Source organism: Chiroxiphia lanceolata, chromosome W, assembly GCF_009829145.1.
Source record: "Chiroxiphia lanceolata isolate bChiLan1 chromosome W, bChiLan1.pri, whole genome shotgun sequence".
Classification (NCBI taxonomy): Eukaryota; Metazoa; Chordata; class Aves; order Passeriformes; family Pipridae; genus Chiroxiphia; species Chiroxiphia lanceolata.
The window spans coordinates 5,363,762-5,378,738 of record NC_045670.1 but is presented as its reverse complement, the minus strand read 5'-3'; the positions used below and the strand labels follow the sequence as shown (position 1 = coordinate 5,378,738).

Genomic DNA, 14,977 nt, shown 5'->3' with positions numbered 1-14,977 from the left:
TGCCTCCCAATATTTGTCTTTAAAGCAAGACAAAATTTGGTGCCCAATATGGGGCTTGAGAGAGAAAAGTGAAAAAATAACAATTTTTAACAACTCATTTGTGTATTGGGTGTAGAACCCCTAGATAGCATGCTGCTCAATCTACTCATATTGGTGTGGTGCCTAAACCTATATATATATATTGGCCTATCGGAATTTTTTTTCAGACTGGGAAAAAGAACCAATATAGCTTTGTTGATGTTCTATTTCGTGACCTCAATTTATAATGCAACAACCTCAAAGACCATGAGTTTCATTTGGAATGTGTATTTGGGATTGTCTATGTGCCCTGGCTTCAGTTGCTACCTCTGGGGTTTTATTGATAATGACATCCAGCCTGGGAGAACAGAAATGGGTGATTTTTCCCAGCCTTTCACCCCTTTTGCCTTCAGGTTCACTACAACAACTTTTGGAAAGGTTGAATTCCCTCTGGATTCTAGGGATAGCATAATCTTGTTGCTATATCTGCCAGGTTTCTTCAGTATGGTCTACCTCGTGTTTGGAGACAGGACCAAGATCTCTAGGGAAGGTGCCCAGAGGCCTGCCCAAGGGGTGGATAAACTTGAGTGTCTTGGAATGTGGGAGGACACAGGCCAGATTTTAGAGAACTTCTCCAATGGTCTGGAAGTTCTGCCCTGAACAACTTCAGGACACTGTTAAAGTGATAAGATATGTGAAGGAAAATGCTGTGTCAACTCCAGAGAGGGGCAACTTACTGCAACATACTGGGCCCTGGCCACTGCCTATTGAATGTTGCTTGGTATGGTACAGCACCTTCAGGGGGAAAGGAAAGGAAACAAAATAACACACACCATGGCCACTCAGGTTGTAGTTAAGCCAGAAGGGCAACCCAAGACAGTAGAAGTCGCCCCTGTCCAAAAGAGGAAATATAAGACCAAATCAGTTTGTCTGGTAGATGACGATGGGGAGGCAGGACCCTCGCCATTGGTGGACTGAGAGCCAGAAATAACCACCGAATTGCTATCATTCAATAATCTATGCAATCTGAGGAAAGACATCACTTGACAAACAGGTGAGCCCATATTGACCTGGTTGATCCGAGTCTGGGATCTTGCAGGCACAGGTACACTCCTGGATGGTACTGAAGTGAGGTTTTTAGGATCCCTGTCCCTGGATGTGGGCATTGATCAGGGGTTCGTGAGGAAATTAGAACCATTCAACCTCTGGATGCGGCTTTTAACAAGTATGAGGGATAGATATGCTTACAGGGATGACCTCCAGGTGCATCATGGCCCCTGGAAAACCATGGAACAAGGAATCTTACAGCTGAGAGAACTGGTGTTGCTAGAGGTGCTTTTTGCAAGGGACAGGCAACCCAATAATGACCCAGACAAGGTCAAGTGCACATCACAGATGTGGTTGAAACTCACACACCAAGGGCCATCAATATATTCCAACTTCTTAGTGACAATGCACTGGAAGGAGAACCAAGAGACAGTGGGCACTATCATACATAAACTCCGGACATATGATGAGATTGTCCACTCCCTGTTACAGGCCCATATCTCTTCCATAGAGAAACTGGCTGCAGATCTCAGGATTCTAACAGAGGAAGTTAGAGATGGCCATCAAAAACTCAGAGAGGAGTTTAAAGAGAGCATCGTCCATGTCTTGCCAGTGCAAACTAGAGTCCCTGCTATTAGAAGCAGGTGTTCCCTGGCTAGGGAGAGGGGGTACACCCCACGAAGCAACCTGTGGTTCTTCCTACACAAACATGGGGAAGATATGTAGCTCCAGTCTCCCATGGGCAAGTTCCTAGACAGAACAGAAGGGGCGATGACATGTCCAATCCTTTGGAAGTGACCTCCAGGATGTATGCACAGGGAGGAAGCAACGACTACCAAAACCAACACTAGAGGGGCCCTGCCTCTAGCCAGGTAGAGCCACAGGATAACTGTGTCTATTGGACTGTGCAGATCCCATGGCCTGGCACATAAGACCCACAAGGATATAAGGCCTTGGTTGACACTGATGCACGATGCACTCTGATGCTGTCAGGACATGAGAGGGCAGAATCTATTTCCATTTCTGGGGTGACGGGGGGTCCCAACAGTTGACCGTGTTGGAAGCTGAAGTGAGTGACTGGGCAGGAGTGGCAACGACACCCCATTGTGATTGGTCCAGAGGCCCCATGTATCCTTGGTATCAATTATCTCAAGAATGGGTATTTCAAAGACCCAAAGGTCTTTGGGCTTTTGGGATAACTGCTGTAGAGACAGAAGGGATTAAAATGTTGAACACATTGCACGTTGCCTGGTCTTTCAGAGGACCCTTCTGCTGTGGGACTACTAAGGGTTGAAGAACAGCAGGTGCCGATCGCCACTGTAACAGCGCATCGTGGGCAATACTGCACTAACCGAGACTCCATGATCCCCATCCATAAGATGATTTGTGAGCTGGAGAGCCAGGGAGTGGTCAGCAAGATTTGCTCACCCTTTAACAGTACTATATGGCCAGGGTGTAAGTCCAGTGGAGAATGAAGATTGACAGAAGACTATTGTGCTTTGAATGAAGTTACCCCATCGAGTGCCACTGTGCCAGACATACTGGAACTTCAGTGTGAACCGGAGTCCAAGGGAGCAAAGTGGTTCCACTACTGACATTGCCAATGCATTTTTCTCCATTCCTTTGGCAGCAGAGTGCAGGCCACAGTTTGCTTTCACCTGGAGGGGTGTGCAGTACACCTGGAATCGACTGCCCCAGGGGTGGAAACACAGTCCCACCATCTGTCAGTCACGGACTGATCCAGGCTGCACTAGAGAAGGGTGAGGCTTCAGAACACTTTCAGTACATTGATGACATCGTATGGGGGAACACGGCAGAAGAAGTCTTTAAGAAAGATCATCCAGATTCTACTGAAAGCCGAGTTTGCCATTAAAAGGAGTGAGGTCAGGGGACCTACCTGGGAAATCTGGTTCCTGGGAGCAAAGTGGCAGGATAGACGCTGTCAGATCCCAATGGAAGTGATTAACAAGATCACAGCAATGTCTCCACTGACCAGCAAGAAGGAAATGCAAGCTTTCCTAGGCACCATAGGCTTCTGGAGGATGCATATCCCTGAGTACAGACAGATTGTAAGTCCTCTCTACCTTGTGGGTTGACCCTGGCTGGATACCAGGTACCCACTAAAGCCACTCTCTCCCTCTCCCTCTGCAACTGGACAGAGGAGAGAGAAAAAAACCCAAACAGCTAAGGGTTCATGAGTTGAGATAACAGCTAGGAGAGGTCAGTTACTGATTACCTTCATGGGCAAAACAGACTCAAAGTGGGGATATTACTTAAATTTATTACTAACAGGATGAGAGCAAAAGAGTGAGAAATCATCATCATGGCTAGGCTTCGCGAACAAAGATTTGGGAAGGGCTCTACCCACATTTGTTACAAGCACACTGGTGGCTAAAAAGGCCAATATGAGATAGACAAGTCTGGTTGCAAAAGGCACAGCAGAAGGACTCCTTAGGTGGAATATTCTGCAAGACGCGATTCTTTCTGCGTTGTCTTTTCTCCTCAACAGTGATCCTGTGTACTTTCTCGAAAGCATCAGCAGTATTAAAGATTGTGTGTCTCCAGACCTCCCGATTGGAGGCCAGAGTAGACCAGTTATGTTGGTCAATATGGCCAAGGCTGAGATGTTGCTTCAGGGAGTCCTTGTATCTTCTCTTCGAGGCTCCTCTCTTGCGGCAGCCGGTGGCAAGTTCACCATAAAGCATGATCTTAGGGAGGTGGTAGTCCTTCATCCTTGAGATGTGTCCTGCCCAACGCAACTGTGTTTTCAGCAACATGACCTCAATACTTGTGACTGCTGCCTGTTCAAGAACAGACATATTGGTGACATAATCTGACCGGTGGATATTTAGGACTGTATGGAGACAGCGTTGATGGAAGAGTTGTAAGAGTCGTAGGTGGTGGCGGTAGATGACCCATGATTCGGAACCATATAAAAGAGTAGACAGCACAATGGCTCTGTAAACACCGATCTTTGTACTTTTCTTCAAGTGTTTATTTTGCCAAACTCTTTTATGGAGTGTTCCAAAAGTACCATATACCTTTGCTAACCTGTTGTCTATCTCTCCATCAATCTTACCGTCCGAGGAGATGAGGCTACCTAGGTAATTAAACTGCTAGACTGCTTTGAGCTCTGATTCGCCAATGGTGATATGGGGATGATGGAAGACTTCCTGAAGTGCAGATTGAGAGAGAACTTCTGTCTTCTTTAAGCTGACTTCCAGCCCAAAAAGCTCAGCAGCGTCTGCAAAGCAGGATGTTAAATGCTGCAGAGCTACTTCTGTGTGGGTGACAAGGGCGGCGTCATCAGCATAAAGTAGCTCACGGACAAGATGATTTAAGGTCTTAGTATGGGCCTTCAGTCACCTTAGGTTGAATAGGCTTCCATCAGTATGATATCAAATGTAGATATCATCTTCATCATCTAGGTCTGCCGTGGCCCTTTGGAGCATCATGCTGAAAAAGATTGTGAATAGGGTTGGTGCAAGAACGCAGCCTTGTTTCACACCATTGGTTATTAGGAAGGGCTTAGAAAGTGCATTGTCATATCTGACTTGGCTGTGCTGATCCTCATGAAGTGAGATGATCATTTTAAGGAACTTGGGGGGACATCCTAAACGTTCCAAAATCTGCCATAGACCTTTTCTGCTCACAGTATCGAAAGCCTTGGTGAGATCAACAAAGGTTACATGGAGACCTTTGTTCTGTTCCTTACACTTCTCTTGCAGTTGTCTGAGAACAAATACCATGTCTGTGGTGCTCCTGTTGGCTCTGAAACCACATTGGCTTTCAGGTAGAATTCCTTCTGCTATAGCGAGTATTAGTCTGTTCAAAAGTATTCTTGCCAGGATTTTACCAGCAATGGAGAGCAGAGTAATACCACGGTAATTTGAACAGTCTGATTTAACTCTTTTCTTCTTATACAAAGTGATGATGACTGCATCACGAAGGTCTGAGGGTAGTTCGCCTAGTTCCCAGCAGCACACCACAAACTCATGAAATTTAGCATGGAGTGCTTGGCCCCCATGCTTCCAGACTTCAGGTGGAATTCCATCAACCCCAGTTGCCTTGCCAATTTTCACCTGCTATATGGCCTTAAGAGTTTCTCCCAAAGTGGGGGCAATATCCAATTCATTCTTCACCAGCTGCCGCTGGCCAAGGCCAAGCCAATCAGGAGTAATAGTAACGCCTCTGTGATAACATATTTAAGAACAGAAGGCTGTTGTGCAGAAAGAATTCCAGCCAGGGAAGAGCAGAGTGAGAACATGGGAACAACAAGGTAGACACCAAGGTCAGTGCAGAAGGAGGGGGAGGAGGTGCTCCAGGTGACAGAGCTATGGCCCCTGCGGCCCGTAGTGAAGACCATGGTGAAGCAGGCTGTTCCCCTGCAGCCCATGGAGGACCACTGGGGTGCAGAGACCCACCTGCAGCCCATGGAGGAGTCCATGCTGGAGTAGGTGGATGCATGAAGGAGGTTGTGATCCTGTGGGAGGCCCAAGATGGAGCAGGGTCCTGCCGGACACCTGCAGCCCATGGAAAGGGAAGCCCACACTGGAGCAGGTTTTTCCCGGGTAGGACTTGTGGCCCCTGTGGGGGACTCATGTCAGTACAGCTCATTTGTGAAGGACTGCACCCCATGGAGAAGTGACCCACAGGACAGCAGTTTGGGAAGAACTGCTGCCTGAGGGATGGACTCATGTCAGAGATGTCCATCAAGGACTGTCTCCCCTGGGAGGGACCCCACAGGAGCAGGGGAAGGACTCCTCTCTCTGAGCAGCGGTAGAAACAACAACTAACCGTAACCCCCATTCCTTGTCCCCCTGCACTGCTGGGGGGGAGGAGGGAGAACATGGAGGGAAGGAGGGGTGGGGGGAAGGTGTCTTTTTTTTTGACTGCTTTATTTCTCACTTGGGTTGGAAGTCAGGCAGGAAAAATGGGAGTGGGAGTACTTAAATTACAGCACTGCCACGGTCCGCTGGGATAGGGGAAATTGGACCGAGCACTGCAATTAGGGTTCGGACGCAGTTGAGGTCTCGTACTGCAATGCCAGTTTATTCAAGGGAAACAAGGGTTTAAAAAACCGCGGTTTGAGGGGTGGATTCCAAACTAGGGAGGTGCAAGAGATTGACAGCTCAGGGAAAGATGTGGTAGGGGGACAGGGGAAAGATGGGTGAAACTCCCGGGTATCTGAGGGAGCTGGCTAATGGTAGCTCTCTCTGCACTGTGATAGCTACAGCTAATCAGTAACAGAGGCATGGGAAAACAGGGGAGAAGAAGAGATAAACAGCTTTCAAAGGGGAAGCCTGAGGGAGAAATAGGGACAATATGGAGGTACAGCAGGATTCATAAATTTTGACAGTAAACCGGGGTGCACAAGGATTCATAAACACACAACAGTAAACTGGGGAAAAACTGCCAGTCTGCTGGGTGTGTTGCCGTGGGATTTAGGTGCTGAAAAAAATCTCCCGGAGCAATTAATTAGGGGTGGGATAAGAAAGGGTTTATTTGCCAAGGCAGAAGATGTTACAAGACGCGCGCCCCTGTGCCCGAGAGGTTACATTTTATAATACCATCCATCCAATCCCAGATGTGTCCACCCTGTGGCCTTTACTCTGGACCGCCCCGGGTCCACCCCCTTGAAATGGGTCTGGGGTGCATTTCGGGACCACCTACTTCATCACCTTCACCATCATCAGAGCACAAAGGGTACATAGTTACCTAATTCTTGACTTCATTCTGTGGTTTAGGCCCAGATATGCTGTTCTGTCAACTGTCTAGGCCTTGCCTTGACAAAAGACTAAACATTTCTATTAGATTTGGGGCTATGAGTGATATAGGGAGGATAGAATGGGGTAAGAGGGTTAAGGAATGTATAAACAAGGGTGCTAGAGGGAAAAGGATAAGGGACAAGGGACAAAGGAGGGAGGTTGCTGCTTTTAAAACTTACAAGTCTTACCAATATTAGAAAAATAAAAACCATTAGGGGCTTAAGGCATCAGGTGGATTATTCAGTGAGTAAAAAGTCCATTCAGATTCCATTAATGCTTTTCCAGGCAACATTCCCATTCTGTCTTTTCATCCACCGCACAGCACTACTGATAAAATGAGGCATTAGTTTGTATTTCCACCTTCCATTGTCAAATTGAAGCGGCACACTCCCCTGAATAGTTTAAATGTGTGTATATATGTATGTATATAGTTGAAAGGTGCAAATCCGGGCATGACATGAATGTTATAGAATAAGGGGTAGTTAATTTATGGTTACAAGCCAGGGAAGAGAATTATAACGCTGAATATTCATACCATTACGTCATTTGAAGGGGGCCGCCCTGCCCTCCCAGAACAGGGATTTGGAGGGGATGGGGGGTTTGCCAAGGGTAAAAGTTATTTCTGGGGTCTCAGCTATGTCCAAAAGCTGTCCCTGCCTGACCAGGACAGCAGAAAAGCCACTCTGGGAACTGGAAGTGTGCCATCTTACCTCGGTCACCAAAACAGTGTGGATGGTCCCCAAAGATACCGTGGCAAAATTTGTTCCCTTCTGCTTCCTGTCGATTCTCCTCCTCCCGTTTCTCCTCCGGAACACTAGTACAGAGTTGCAGTGCTGAAGCGGACAGCTCTGAGGTATGACTGAGCCAGCCAGGAGCCACTCTGCTTCGCTCACTGCTTGCCAAGTGCGGGATGGCTGCACCCCCCCACTGCTCCAAAGCCAGGGAATAAAGAGACTTCAAACTGGTACCACCGCTGCAATTAAGACCTGAAGGAGGTGGTTGATGGGGAAAAACTCTTTGTCATTGTGTTTCCTCTTTGTTCCTGGGGAGCCATGGTACTCTTAATTTGAAGTATATTTTGCATAACAATCCAAGACCTACTTATACGGGTATATGCAAATAAGGGAAAGGGTAAACTTAATTATTTTATTAGATTCTTACAACAAATTTTCCTTTCAACAGAGCTGTTTGGTTTTTGTGTAAAATCTTTTTACTTAATTCGTAAAAATTTTGTTAACCTTAGGCTTCTGAGGAACACTTTATTTTGCTTACTTTGCTATGTAAGCAACTAGTACAGAAAGTCAGATATGCATATTGATGTTTATTGTGGACATAATTACTAAAACACCAAAAGTTTTTTTGATCATGAGATATTTTTCACATGCCGTTCTCTTACAGCATTCAGAGTATTAATTCCATGATAAATAACAAATTCTGGAAGATCTTAATTTTCTTGGGACTACTGGAAATTTTAACTTTCTACTTTCTATTCCTATCAGATTCTCCTTCCCCTACTGCTGCAAGAACTTTGACCCTGGTCGCCAAGTCTGTGCAGAATTTAGCAAATCTGGTTGAATTTGGAGCTAAGGTGAATATAATTTTCCACAGAACAGTCATTTCAGTGTTCCTGTTAACAGCAACAGATTTTGTCTGTATTATTCTTATGCAAATCCTGATGTGTGACCTGGGTGCCTTTTCAGCAAGGAGGCCTTGTTCCTGCAAGTTCTTCTATCCTCTTCAGTTGGAGCTCAACAGGGTATTGATTTAAACTAGAGCAGTAGCATAAAGTGGGGCTGAATTGGAAAGAGGAGTCAGTCATTTCAGAATGAGTCATCCAGAAACTTATGTGAATGATTTGGTACATACCATAAAGATTTTGAATCTGGTAGCATGAACAACAACAGTGACGTGTTAAAATAATTAATGAATTAATGACCATGCTAGTAGGTATTATAGAGTGATGCAACCATATTTTCATGCTATGAGAACAGATAAACTGTTTCAAAGACAACAGTGGAAGTATGTGGACTGGTTTTTCAGTCTGTCAATGGCGAAAAGGGTAGCAGTCATACTCTATTATTCATGGAATCATAGAATATCTCAAGTTGGAAGAGACCCATAAGGATCATTGAGTCCAACTCCTTGCTCCTCGCAGGACTACCTAAAACTAACTCATATGACTAAGAGCATCGCTCAAATGCTTCTTGAACTCTGATAGGCTTGGTGCTGTGACCACTTCCTTGAGGAGGCTGTTCCAGTGACCGACCACCCTCTCAGTGAAGAATCTTTTCCTAATGTCCAGTCTGAACTACCCCTGATGCAGCTTCATTCCATTTTCCCATGTCCTATCGCTGGTCACCAGAAAAGAAATCAGCATCTCCCTCTTTGCTGCCCCCCTTGAGGAAGTTGTAGACTATGATGAGGTCACCCCTCAGCCTTTTCTAAGCTGAACAAACCAAGTGACCTCAGCCACTCTTGCCCTCGAGGTCTTTCGTTATCTTGGTCACCCTCCTCTGGACACACTCGAATAGTTTGACATCCTTTTTATATTGAGGCACTCAAAGCTGCACACAGTACTTGAGGTGGGACCACCCAGTGCAGTGTAGAGTGGGACAATTGCCTCCCTTGACTGGCTAACTATGCTGTGCCTGATGCATCCCAGGACATGGCTTGCCCTTTTGGCTACCAGGGCATGCTGCTGACTCATATTCAACTTGCCATCAACCAGGACCCCTAGATCTCTTTCTGTGGGACTTCTTGTATGTATAGCCAGGATTGCCCTGTCCCGGGTGGAGAATCCTGCACTTGCCCTTGTTAAATTTCATATGGTTGGTGATTGCCCAGCTCTCTAGTCTATCCAGATCACTCTGTAAGGCCTCTCTACCATTGATGGAGTACACAGCTCCTCCTACTTTATCATCAGCAAACCTAATGTACATTCAATTCCTGTATCCAGATCATTTATAAAAACATTAAAGAGTACTGGCCTAAAATCAAGTCCTGGGGAACCTCACTGATGACTGGCTGCCAGCCTGATTTTACTATAACCCCATTTACACTTTGAGCCTGACCCATCAGCCAGTTGCTCACCCAATGTATTATGGACTTTTCTAGCTATGTGCTGGACATTTTATCCAGAAGGATACTGTGACAGACAGTATCAAAAGCTTTGCTAAAATCCAAAACCACCACATCTACTGGCTTCCCCTAGTCAAATAGATAAGTGTTGGAGTTGGAAAAGTGGGAGAGGAGAGGCAGGCAGCCATCCCTTCACAAAGAAAACATCTATGTGATGGTAAAATGAGTAAATTTTCTTTATGAATATCCATAGTCATAAAGACAACTGAAAAATGATAGAGTAGAAATCTGTGATTAGAAACAATCTGTTCAAGAAGGATATATCATTTGCCTGAAGTAGATGATGGGAGCCTTTTTGCATTTCCAGTGATTATTTCATGTCAAAATGGGGAGACATCTTTCAGTAATATTGGCATGTTTCTGTACAGAACCTTGAAATACATTCCACATCCATGTTCTTTTATATACTATATGTAATAATTCACTTTCAAATTGAGCCCATTTAGGACTAAACTTGTAGCCTGGATATAGAGTATTTTAATTCTGAAACAAATGAGCAACTACCAATCTCTGGTTCCCCCCTTACATACACACACACTTTTTCTTTACTTATTCTTTAGACCAGTGTCTTCTGTTGGTACAGCATTTTGAAACATCCCTTTTATTTGTACTCATTTGCATACCACTTGACATAATCTTGTAAATCAGTTTTACAAGTTGCCCTAAAAAGCCTCAGGTTTTACTAAAGTTTCTATTGCATCGCTAAAAAAATGCCAGCAACAATTGGTCTGTTCTGGTTCTCAAGTCACAACATGGTTGAACAATAAAAATCTGTTGACTTAAGCATAATGAAAGAAAGTGATTTCAGGCTGCCATTATAAAGTCATTTGTCTGACACTCACAACTTGGAATGTAAGCACTAATGAAAAAACAAGTTTTTTTTCTTTATTATATAACTGCAATGAAAAAAAGTCCATTTTCAGTATTTCAGAAATGTAAAATTTCATGTCACAATGCATATATAAATAATTTCAGAGTCCATCTGGAACACAAAAAAGTGTAATCTTTTGACTAGTTGCACACCAGTCATTATAAATTCACTTGAAAAAGATGACACATTTGTTTTCCAGTGTCATTTGTCTCTGATTACAATATGTTCATTTCAGGTATGACTATTAAATTGGTATCAATGTGTTCTAATAAATACTTTTAAAAATTACTAGGAGCCATATATGGAGGGGGTAAATCCATTCATCAAGAGTAACAAACATCGCATGATCATGTTCTTAGATGAACTTGGGGTAAGTGGTTTTAAAAAAAAATTCCAAGTTGTATAGCAACATTGTGAGTTAAAATTCTTTATAGTTCTTGTTAACTAGCTCAAAAAATGCATCAGCTTCCTCACAATTTTGAATGCTTGTCACACAGACAGTTCAGTAACAAGCTGGCCTGTCACACAGAATTAAAACCAATCAAATGTCCTGTTAGAAAGATTTTATTCATTTAGTACTGTTGTAGACATAAGATCTATTTGAGCTTCTCCCCAAGGATTAAGGCTTTCAGCCAAAAAATACCAATCTTCTAAAAAAATATTTTAAAACAAAAAATTCTTATGTGTAATTTGTCATATTGTTATAACCTGAGATTGAAAAAATTGAAGTTTTTAAAAATGTTGTCTTTTATTTTAGTTATACATTATCAAATGTCTCACTGCATGAATTCTATCTATTGTAGTTTAAAAGAAAATAATAGTTGCAGTTCAATTGGAAACCATTACTGTTTTGTGTATGATAGCTATAATGAGTTAGGAGCTCATGTATATCTATTTATGTATATGTTTAAACCAATTTTGGTTTAAAAATGAAAAGAAATATGCCTAGCTTCCTGAATTAATCCATTAAAAGTGACCAAGAAAACATCTCAGACTATTTTGATAATCTATAAGAATTACTGTTTTGAAGTGTGTCATTCAAGTCGATTGCCATGTCACCTTTTTCTGGTTAAATGACAACTTCTGCATATTATGATACATTATTGTTTTTCTTTAAATGGCAGATTATGCATAAGGACTTGGAAAATGGTTGGGGTTTAAAATAACTGATAAATCTACTGTTTTAGTTACATTATTTTATTAGTGGATTTACTGACTTGATAGTTTGGGGATTTTTTCTGGTGTCCATTTTTGCTGCTGCTATTGTCTGATTTAAATATTTTAAAAAACAAATAAAAGAAAACAAACATATAATGGATGGATTCCCCTCATTTGAGGGGAAGATATGATATGAATCTCTCTTCTCAGTATCTTTCTGGACAGCTCAGAGGTAGCATAGCAGTATCAAACCCTCCTAGTAGGAATAGAAATTGCTGTATATTTAGTAATCTCTCTATGTGAAATGTGTAACCATAATTAAAATGTCTTCATAAAATAGATGATTGTGGAGAGGAGGAAATAAATAATTTCTATTAGTTAACATGGACAGAAGACTTAAATTGTGAAGAAAAACATTGCAGTACTTACTTGCAGTATCAAAGCAACTGTTGGCAGGTCTGTAGAACTGTAATTTAATTTCTTATATGCCTGGCTACTCACTAAGTCTGTTCTCATAATTTTTGTTAAAGAATGTTCCTGAGCTTCCAGACACTACAGAGAACTCTAGAACTGACTTGTCTCGTTATCTGGCAGCCTTGCATGAGATGTGTGTGGCACATTCAGATGAACTTCGGATACTCAGCAATGAGCGAGGTGTAATGCAGGTAAACTGTAATGATTAACAAAAATCACACATACAGATAGCATGTCTAGAGTTATTGCTTAACATCATGATTCCTTTGTAATTTTTTCTCTCCAGCAGTATGAGTGATAAATATGTACATTTCACCAGGAGGTTAATAGTTGCAAAGAAGTTCAAAACTGTGAAATAAGTATTTATGCAACAAATCCAAAGATGTTTTAAAGCAGTGGGGGGGGGGGGGGGGGGGGGGGGTTGGGTTTTTTTGGTGTTTTGGTTTTTCTCTTTTGGGGTTTTGGGGTTTTTTTCTTTTTTTGTTTAATTTTCAGGTTAAGTTTTTAGTTTCTAGAGAAAGGAAGCCTAAACTCAAGAAATTACTGTCTCCTGGCAGTCTCTAGTTTTAGGATCTAGTTCTTCTAATTGAGAACTAAGTAACTTTTACTTTCCTTAGCTTTCTATCACTACTTCATTTCTGCTTCCTGATTTATTACATTTGTAAACAATCATGGCAAACTTCTTTAGTAAATGCTATAAATGAGTGTTCTGTTCCAACTATTAAACTTGTGTACAGCTTTTATGAAAACTTAACTTATTTTTAAGAGGAAAAAAATCTGCATGACTTCATGCATCGTCTCAAAAAGTAATATACTTGCCTATGGTCTACTAATTGTGATGAACTTCAAGTTGCCAGTTCTACTTATTGCACAGTAATATGTTTTGGTATGATTGACTGTGCTGTGCAGGAGATAATTTAAGTACTGTTCCCATTTTAATGCTAATGATTTGGGGACAGGGGTAGTTGTACTACGGAGAGCCTTTTTTTTTTTTAGAGATGGTCTTCCTTAAATTTAATCAGTATCACCTTAAACTATTTATTTAATGATTCATTTTTGGAGAGGTAGTTTTTAAAATAGTTTTTAATTTAATTGCTTCAAAATAACTTCTTGTAACCAATTTCTTATTATTCTCATGGTTTAATGGCTGAACTTCCTATATCCTGACTCTTTGAAGGCCTTAACTTAAACCCAAGTAGACGATAAATCTATATTTCATCTCAGCAGATGTTACTCAAATAATGCATTTTTTGTCAGTAATGTTTTTTTAAATAAGGGGATTACTGGGAACTCTTACGGCAATTTTGCAAATGATGAAAATATATTTGTTTTTAATTAGCTTTGGCTGAGGAAAGCTCAAAGAATTAAAAATGAGATAATGCTTCATTGTAGCAGTTAAAAACTAGTTTAATAACTACTACAATTTGCTTCTTCAGTGGCATATGAGGGGAAAAAAATCAATCATGTTCAAGTTTATAATTCACTGTTCTTGGTCCAGTTCTGCGTTTTCACATGGGGAAAATACACCAGAATGGGTTTTTGGTTTACAGATGGATTTTAACAGATGGGAGAACTGTTTCATTTTGAAACTCTCAGGTTAAGTTGGCAAGACTTAATAGGTCTCGATGGCTGCAGATAATTTGCATATTGCTGTTTTACAGTTGCCTTTTGAAGTAATGTCTTAGTGACTACGAAACTGGAGCTGGGGGGAGGGTGTGGGGTGTGTGTGGGTTTAAATATATTTTAAACTACCTAATTCTAAGTCTGGTAGGGTAATGTTGAGGATGCTTCTCTCAAGCAAGATGGGTTTTGATTTTTTTCTAGTTGTTAATGTAGGGTTGTACTGGGGGGGGTTGTTGTTTGTTTTTTTTCTACAGCATGTTCTTAAGAAGCTGTTGGCTATTACAGAACTCCTTCAACAAAAACAACATCAGTATTCACTGTCTAATAACATCAGGTAGCAGCCCTCTACCTGAATTCTGCATGGATCCAGCATGTCTAACATGGCAACTGACAAAAGTATCACTTCTTTTGCTCTTGCCAAAAATAGCACACCCTGTCACATTCCCAGTGATGTGTGAACTATGCAAAAAAGAAAACAAAGATTCTGTTGGTGAATGATTGAACCAGCAGCTCTTTAAACTATGTGTGCAGGATATTTGCACTTTTTTCCACTTGGAACCAATTTTTACAGCCTCTGAGCCTTGGTGTATAGTTTACCTTCTGCAAAGAAAATGCTGTGACTGTCTGTCTTGAACTTTGAAAATTATTTTCAATGCCTGCAATTGCCAAAGGTTTTCTGTCTTGTTGGAAAAGAATTACTAACTGACAAGGAAAGATACGTATTGTTTTGACAGCTACATGTAACTGGATAACATTACTTATTGTAATTTCTGACTGGTTACAATTAATATGACTTTTTCAACCATTTGAACATGTATTTGCAATTTCCAGAGTTTGATGGTTATGGTAAGAACAATCTTTCCTGTATACTTTTTATACC

General features: G+C 41.9%; 1 protein-coding gene across 1 annotated transcript in view; it reads left to right on the top strand.

Annotated features, from left to right (window-relative positions):
- The window catches only part of LOC116779990 (ras GTPase-activating protein 1-like), a 95,215-nt gene extending 80,780 nt beyond the window's left edge, over positions 1–14,435 (top strand). The window contains exons 22-25 of the mRNA XM_032674495.1: positions 8,333–8,421; positions 11,135–11,212; positions 12,531–12,665; positions 14,352–14,435. Of these exons, the coding sequence (XP_032530386.1) occupies positions 8,333–8,421; positions 11,135–11,212; positions 12,531–12,665; positions 14,352–14,435 (386 nt within the window). The remainder of the gene's footprint in view (positions 1–8,332; positions 8,422–11,134; positions 11,213–12,530; positions 12,666–14,351) is intronic.
- Positions 14,436–14,977: the final 542 nt, after the last annotated feature.